The 8,672-nt window shown below is 45.5% G+C and overlaps 1 protein-coding gene across 1 annotated transcript; it reads left to right on the forward strand.

Moving 5' to 3' along the window:
* On the forward strand, nucleotides 1–7,252 carry LOC130110210 (zinc finger protein 99-like). Its single transcript, XM_056277231.1, has 7 exons — nucleotides 1–273; nucleotides 1,514–1,716; nucleotides 2,258–2,359; nucleotides 3,117–3,212; nucleotides 3,649–3,759; nucleotides 4,035–4,158; nucleotides 4,305–7,252. The coding sequence occupies exons 1-7, from the start codon at nucleotides 246–248 to the stop codon at nucleotides 6,968–6,970; spliced, it is 3,330 nt and encodes a 1,109-aa protein (XP_056133206.1). The 5' UTR covers nucleotides 1–245; the 3' UTR covers nucleotides 6,971–7,252.
* Nucleotides 7,253–8,672: the final 1,420 nt, after the last annotated feature.

Genomic DNA, 8,672 nt, shown 5'->3' on the forward strand with positions numbered 1-8,672 from the left:
TTAGAAATACCCGATTTTATTGAAGACCGCTGTTATCAAAAACTATGTGCCCTACGAAGCCTGTTTCGTGTCGTGTTTTGAACTACATCCGGTCGAGACGTCTGCGCACTCCCAGTAATGTTATCGAGCCGCCCTTCCTCTCCGCCAACTTGCACCGCAGGGTCCGGGCGGACGGTCTACTCGCAACGACCATTAGGGAAATCGGAACAGGCTGCGTTCGTTAATGAGCAACACTTCAAGTCGACATGCAAGCCCCGTCTCCAAATGAAAACGGTAGGCACGCAAAAAAAAAATCAAATTACGCCAACTGTCGGGAGTTATCAAGTTTCCTTTAGGATTGTGTGCGCCCGATTTTCAACATGGCGTACCCCGCTCGCAGGGACCAGCACGGCGCCAACGCGCCGGGCTACACGGTAAACGAGTAATGCTAGGCTAGCCGGTTAGCCGGCGGTAGTCTTTTGAGTTTAGCGCCGCTTAAGCCAACGCTGACACGTAATAAATCGCGTCCTTATCTGGGGGGGGCGGCTGCTCAACGGAACCACTAATAAACTTAACCCGGAGTAGAGAACCGTAACGTGTCGCCTGCGGTGGGGGTGAAGCCGGCTGTGTGTGTGCGCGGCTAGGGAGCAGAAGCGTCCCAGCTTGTTAGTGAATGCGCGGCTAACCGGCTAGCGGTGTTGGTAGCCACACCGACGCCTAATAAGTTGTGTCCTTTTTGGGGGGGGGGCACTAGGGTGCTCAACTTTACAACCAATACAGTTAACCTGGAGTAAACAACCGTAACGTGTAACCTGCGGTGGAGGTGAAGCCAGCTTGGCGTGTGCAGAAGTGTCCCGGCTGCACGGCTAACCGGTGTTCGTAAGCCCGTACCGACGCCTAATAAGTTGTGTCCTTTTCTGGGGGAGACGCTCGGCGCTCAGCTTTCCAGCTAACAACCCTAACCAGGAGTAACTAACCGTAACCTTTAGCCTGTGGCGGAGGTGAAGTCAGCTTGGTGTGTGCGTGTGTGTGCGGCTAGGGAGCAGAAGCGTCCTGTCTTGTTGGTGAGCGCACGGCTAACCGGCTAGCGGTGCTGGTAGCGTTTAGCGCCGCGTAAGCCCGTACCGACGCCCAATAATTTGTGTCCTTTAAGGGGGGGGGACGCGGGGTGCTCGGCTTTCCAACTCATAACCCTAACCTGGAGTAAATAATCGTAACGTTTGACCTGTGGTGGAGGCGACGGAGCCAGCCTTGTGTGTGCAGAAGTGTCCCTCCCAATTAGTGGCCGTACTTCCTGTGACGGGGATGACACCAAACAGCGAGGCTTTCTCGCTTTGCCACGCGCACTATTTAAAGTTGTATTGCCCTGCAGATGTTTAACTCTTGTTGTTTTCCAGTTTGGCGACTCGTCTGCCGCGAACAGCCCAAAAGCCTTGCGTGCGCTGAAACCTGATACACGGCGTTGGCACATGCAAGTTTACTAACTTGTAACCTTTAAAGTCAAGCCTGCACTGTAAAACTGCATTCCCCATAGATCCGGTTCTTCCGCTGTCCTCTCTGCGTCTCTTCATACCGCCGCTGCGACTGGTGTCTGCAGCCATGTGGCAGGTGGTCCAGAGAGGTGATGTTCAGGATTATGGGCTGTTGGAGGAGTTCATCAGCACGGTTACAGACATTGTCCCTGAGCTGTTGAATCCGGATCAGAAAGCCCAGCTCCTCTTGGGGCTTAGAGCAAAGGTAAGTGCTAATCTTCTGTATATGACTGCATTAGTTTATTCAGTGGTTTTTACAGCGCTGATTCCCTTTGCACGGACAGGGCCTACTTAAAAGATTTTATTTTTATTTTTATTTTTTTTTGTGCTTGATATTTCGAGAACAACCGGAGTAAATTTCTCCTGGAGGCGTTATTTTTGTGAGACAAATCACTCCATAAAATCCCCTTGTAGTAGATCTAAAAATAAACATGTACCCAGTAGGTTTGGTTCACATGGCAACGTGGTGAAACCATTAATTTAATCAGTTGGTTATCAGAGTTGTGCGAAAATGTAATTCAGCTGGTTATCATTCAGAATTGTGCCAAATTGTCGTTCTTTGATTCATGACATCCCGTTGTCCGGTTATTTTCTAACATTCACATCCTCCAGTCAATAAACACGACCTGTTTATTGAAGTAATCCATTGCTACTTGATTGTAGCCCATTCCTAGCCTGCTGTTGTTGAATAACTTTTCTTGGCTGTGTATTGTGTTACCAGTGATGCAACATTGCTTCTGTCTCAGGTCATTCTTGACATATGCCGGGCTGAGCGAATGACAGATTTGGAGACCATTGAGATGCACTTGGAAAGGATCAAAACCCTAATATCCACTTGGGCGGCACAGGCAAGTTTCTGTAAAAGTAATGCTCAGGTCAGCTGTGTAGTCAGCTGCACCTACATTTCTGAACTGCATTCACAAGATCTGACTTTACACCCTCGGTCTGCCAGTAGACACCTCAGGTTTTTCTTCTTAGCCACCCTAGCTCAAAAGGCTTATTCCATTCTCATATACTAAACTGTTGATATGAGCAATTGGAACATTTGAAATCCTGTCTTATACAGGAGATAAGAAGTACTTTACACCCTACAATGACTCCGGTTTCGTGGCTCTCAGTGCACTTAACATAGAATAACAAAACTACAACACAATAATCAAAGCAGTGAGTATAACATTTTTGTAGTGAATTAGAATTGTGACCGGCCACACATAAGAAAAAAAATTCAATTTCAGTGGGATAACAATATTTTACTAGATATTAGACATTATAATTGATATATTTGCAAGCAGACAACTTTCAGAGAACTGAGGAGCAATGGTTTTGTCATATTAGCATAATCAACAGACACACAATGGCTGAAACACCTAGGCTACATAGCAGCTGGTTCTAATGCACAATAGAAAGCTACCTGTTCAGTGATTTAATTGTCTTTTTCTCCGCTTCACTTTGCATTACTCGTTTATTGAATTCCACCAACACTTAGCTAGTCGAAACACTTTTATGTCCTGTGGTTATGTCCAGTTATCCTGCACATGAGTACATCTTAGAACTGATGTACAGTATGTGTATCTTCTAATAATCATTGCACATATTTTGTCCCAGCCATGTTTTGCAGAGGTAGAGTTTCCAGAATCAAACTTTGTGGATCAAATTGAGTCACTATTGAAAGATCCTGCAGAAAAGGAGAAGCTTTTCCAGGTATGTAATTTCTGTCACGTCTACCTTTTTTGGATAAAACAAGATACAACCAGTCATGGCTACTATGCTTTGAGAAAGGCAGACACATTACCATTCTCACATTAGCCACAGAGAGTGGTATGCAGTCGTGTACGATACAGGGCTGTTTGCAGGCAGGTTGTCATTCCAGCCATCAACACACCAGCTAGTTTCATTAAGAATTCGTCCTCCCCTGTCTGGTTGAAGGTGTGTTAATCACTGAAGTCAGCTGGTGTCGTGTTGGGCTTGAGAGAAAACCTGCTTGCAAATAGCCCAGAGTGGCATATGATTAAGGACCGTACTGCAAGATAACTTTCCTTAATATTGTCAAGCAGGTTTTGTGAGCAACAGAAACATTTTAAGTGGTGCTGTTTTAATGCTTGCAGTTAAACTTTGACTGCTCAATCTTTTGTTCCAGGATGTGTTCCCTATAGATTTTGGGCCGGATTATGACAATGCTCTCCAGATGCTTATGCTAGATTTTCTATCCAGACTGGAAAGGCTCCTTCCCATACCAGACCTTCAGCAGGTACTGAATAGTCCACCAGCCGCTGTGTTAAATTCACATGCCACTTCCATTATTATACACCGAAAGGGATTTTTTTTTTAGGAGCCTCTCAGGAGTTGCTCCCTAGTCAACATGGGTGGTATAGCAGACATTTGCTAGCCATAGCATGAACATAGCAGTATTAGGATAGTAAAGTAAATTCTGCACCCTCAATGAACTGTGGCAGTGGTATCTGAATTATATAAGCCAGTCCAAATATCCACCCTAAGTTAACCTTCTCCTTCTGTCTCTCCCAGACTGCATCCATGCTCAGCGCTGTCCCGTCTGCACTAGAGGAATGTGTGCAGTCTGTTCCTGACCCCCAGCAACTAAAAACTGTACTCCAGTACCACACAACACTTGGACATTTGGATTTAATTGGTGAGTCTCCAGTTAATTTTGTGTATTTCAGTCTAACACAATCACAACTTCTGTCTTGCTAGTTGGAGAAATGTTAACAGTGCTAAACTAAATGTTATGTTTTGAGTAAACTGATTACTATGATAATCTATTTTATTTCTCCACAGATGAAACACAGACCATTCCGTCTTCCTTTGGGAACTGCATTCTGTCTTCTCTGTCTCTGCCTCAGCTGGAGAAAGTTGTGATTGATGCAGACCAAATACAGTTGCAGACTCCATCAGAGCAGATGCATGGCTGTATGACAGTACAGGTTGAGGGGGAAACCGTAACACTGTTGGACTACATACAAATTGAACAGCCATCAGGTCTGGCTGAAGAACAGGATTCTGTAAAATTTGAAGCTGAAGAGGATCCAGATGGGGCCATAATTGATGAGGAAAATGCTGTGGCTATCGGATCCACTGAGGAAGGCATCAATCATCAAAACCTCGCTGACACCCTCAAACCGGCATCCTTCCAACCGCTGAAGCAAAGCAAAAGGCTTCAGTTGAAGAGGAAAGCTGCAAAAGAGAAGAAGGACTCCTCAGGTCTTACAACTAAGAGACCGAGAAGAAAATTTTCAAACAACAAGACATGTCCTGTATGCGGTAAGAATTTCCTGCGGGCCACGGCAATGAGAAGACACCAGGAAATTCATTCTGAAAATCGTCAACTCAGGTACAAGTGCCCCAACTGTGACAAACGATTCAGGGACCAGTACGACATGACTCGGCATAACATGCGTGTCCATGAAAAGGAAGAGCTGTTGAAAGATGAAGTGGAAAACGAGGGCTCAGGAGATCCTGGCACTTCTGAGTCACAGGAAGCCAAATACTGCTTTCTCTGTGGGAAGTATTTTGCTCGCCGAGTAGATATGGAAAGGCACATGAAGTCCCACTCTGAAGATCGTCCATATAAATGTGCCTACTGTGAAAAGAAATTCAAGAATCCATATGTCTTGAAGAGGCATCAGAAAGAGATATGCAAAAGTAAAGACCTGGAGAAACCCAACTTTGGGCACAGCAATGCAGCAACAAAGAGCTCAGATTCAAAGTTGTGTTTAGAGGGGCCGACAGATGGCAAAATCTGTCCCATCTGCAGCCGGATTTTGCCTTGCACTGCAGACATGAGTAAACATTTGCGATCCCACACAGAAGAACGTCCCTTTATCTGTGTCACTTGTGAGAAGGGCTTCAAGTACAAGGACACACTGAAGAAACATCAGATAATCCACAGTCACGAGGGTATCCGAGAGGAACAGACTAAGACAGTGGAACAGATTTTGGCCGAGGCTGACCAACAAAGTTTTATCATTAGCCTTGACAGGGAAAATAATCCAGACCCTCCTGCTGCAACTTCAGGAGAAATCCTGTCCGCTGCTCCTGAACAACCTACTAAAAAAGCTGTTAAAGTGTGCCCAGTTTGTGCAAGGGCATTCGATAGTGTAAAAATACTTAATAAACACATGCAGTGTCATACTGAGGATCGGCCGTACCACTGTGTTCATTGTAAGAGACGCTTCAAACACATGCACGGGCTGAAAAGACACCAGATTTATGCCATTTGCCACAAGAAGATGGTGCGATTCACCACACTGAAAAAAGACCATAAAGGTGGCGCTGGCCATGACACACAACAGGGGACACCCCTCAAGATCCCGGTATGGTGCTCCAATTGCGGCAAGCATTTTGAATACTTATCTGCTCTGAAGGAACACCAGGAAAACATTTGCAAGGTGGAGATGAAGGAAATCATGAAATGTGACGACTGCGGGAAAGAGTTCAAGAGCATGACCATGCTCAAGGTGCACCAGAGAATTCATGACCCCCTCTACTGCAAAGAGTGTGGGAAGATCCTCGCAAACAAGCCTGCCTTTGAGAGACACAAGCTCATGCACAAACCCATCCAATGCACAATGTGCGAGAAGACCTTCACTCTTCTAAGACGCTTGAGGGAACACTATGAGAAGCAGCATAATTTCACGGGACCATACCCTTGCACACAATGCGAGAAGACCTTCACTCAGCTGTCCTACCTAGCCATCCACGAGAGAGTCCACAACGGGGAGTTCCCGTATGAGTGTAACATGTGTCCAGAGAAGTTCAGGTCCTCCAACTGTCTCACAGTCCACCAGCGGAAACATACCGGGGAGAAGCCTTTTCTGTGCTGGCAGTGCGGCAAGTGCTACCGGTCGGCCTCCGAGCTGACGGTGCACATGGGAACTCATTCGGAGGAGAAGCCCTGGGCCTGCACTCAGTGCGACATGGCTTACCGGACGAAGCTGCAGCTGACGAACCACGTGGAGCAAATCCACATCGGTGTGAGGTACCCCTGCAACAGCTGCGGAAAGCAGTTCATGAAAGAGATGTCCTTGAAGAGGCACGAACTAACCCACACTGGCGAGAGGCCGCATCAGTGCACGGAGTGTGGAAAGACCTTCCTGACCGCTAATGAGCTGAGGCTCCACACCAGGTATCACACCGGGGAGCGTCCCTACAAATGTGACGTGTGCGGAAAGGCCTTCATCCAGTCGGGGTATCTGAAGTCACACATGCGCATCCACACGGGAGAGAAGCCATTTAAATGCGACCTGTGCGACAAAGCCTTCAGGTTGTCCTATCACATGAAAAAGCACAGACGAACGCACATTGAAAAGGCAAAGAGCCACGTGTGCGAGGAATGCGGGTTAGCTTTCACCCACAGAAAGTCTCTTTGTGAGCACGCAGTCACTCATGAAGGGAAAATAGTGCCCTCTTTCACTCAGGAAGTGAGAATAGAGTTTCAGCAGTAAGTAAAGTCTGTTATTTTCACATTGGTTCCCCCCCCCCCCACCTTGGATTACTACGTCGGTCTTTTTTAGGATTGTAGTCTCTCAGAGAGAGTAATAAACTGGCCGAACACAAAGCATATAGTCTGGATTTCTTATTTATGTTTCGTCTCCTAAATTTCTTTTTCAGGTTTGTTTATACACAAGTGGGTTTGGTTTGTCACACTGCTTTAAATGACCCGTAATGACTGTAGATACTGGAATCTATTAGTTATTTTTGCTTATGCGGAAATTGAAATAAATGAATGTTGACTGTGATGTTTGATTATGATTGATCGCACGGTAGAAGATAAACATCATCGGTATTTATTTGATTCATTCCCAATCAATTCCTAATAATAATCCGGAGACCTTGACATGTGATACCAGTAAATGGCACTATAGAAACACTTCATAAAGTAAAATGAGTTATTTGTGTGTTGCAGCACAGTATGAAACATGGATTATATTCCATAACTTGGTCCTAATAGTCATATCTTATTATAACGTGTTCACTGCAGTTTGTTTGGAAGCCATAAGCTGAAACAGCTGGGAAAAACAAAAGTTTAAATACATGGAATTCTGTCATTTTAGACCAAAAACTATTATGGGTCAAATAAAAACAAAAACCAAATGGGTTGCCAAGTCCGTTAAGTCCAGCATGCAGAAAAATAAACTCGTTTTTTAAACGGAGTAGCGTCTGATCTGCGTATGGCCAGCAAGGAGCTGGAAATAAACATCTAGAAAATAGAAAGCAAGACACAACTGCAGAGCTGAACTAGAGACCAAGATGGCTGCAAACGACCTCGCCTCAGCCTGGTTATCATGAAAACCGCTGCAGGCCTCCGGAGTTCAGAACAGCCTGGTCATCATGAAAACTGCTGCAGGCCTCCGGAGTCCAGAACAGCAGTCGTGTCACTTTGGACGGCTTCACTTCAAATACTGAGTTTGCTAATGACCTCAATCGTTTTTATATTCCCTTTAATACGTTTGATTTCAGCAATGAAATTCAGGAACTGAGTCACAAACATGAAGGCAGTCAGCACTTCGACATAGACCAAAGGATGCTGTGGTAGCCCCTGTTCCCAAATCTGGGAAAACCGAGCATGCACTTGATCCCATGCAGTTTGCTCCTAGGCCTCACAGAGGAGCGGTCACATGCCACAGTCACTTTATTTAACTTACTTTTCAAACACTTGGAGGGAAATGGGTCTCATGCTAGACTTCTATTTGTTGAGTTTTCCTTTGCTTTCAACACAATTTAACCCCATATTTTAACCAGTAGGCTTTTAGCACAATTTGACAATCTTGTGGGCTGAATTCTCGACTCATTAACAAATAGGACACGAGTGAGGGTGTAGAACAAAGCGATATAGGAATAGCTTGTTCCTGCAGCCATCACTTAAATGAACAAGTCAGAGCAACATTGCACTTTTGTCACACTTTTGTGTTGTTTGTAAAATGTGTGTCAACATGGATGCCTTGTCCACTGCAAACCACATCTACAAATAAAGTAACCTGAACAAAAAAAAAGTAACCTGGCCACCTACGTGCATCTCCCCACTTCAGCCACAAGATGGCAGTATAGTAATGACGATGAGGGCCAGTACTCGGTGGCAGCGCACACAGAGAGTAAATTGAGAACGTTCCCCCAATCTGAGAGCTCGAGACAGGACTTGTCCCATAG

This window comes from Lampris incognitus, chromosome 3, assembly GCF_029633865.1.
Source record: "Lampris incognitus isolate fLamInc1 chromosome 3, fLamInc1.hap2, whole genome shotgun sequence".
Lineage (NCBI taxonomy): Eukaryota > Metazoa > Chordata > Actinopteri > Lampriformes > Lampridae > Lampris > Lampris incognitus.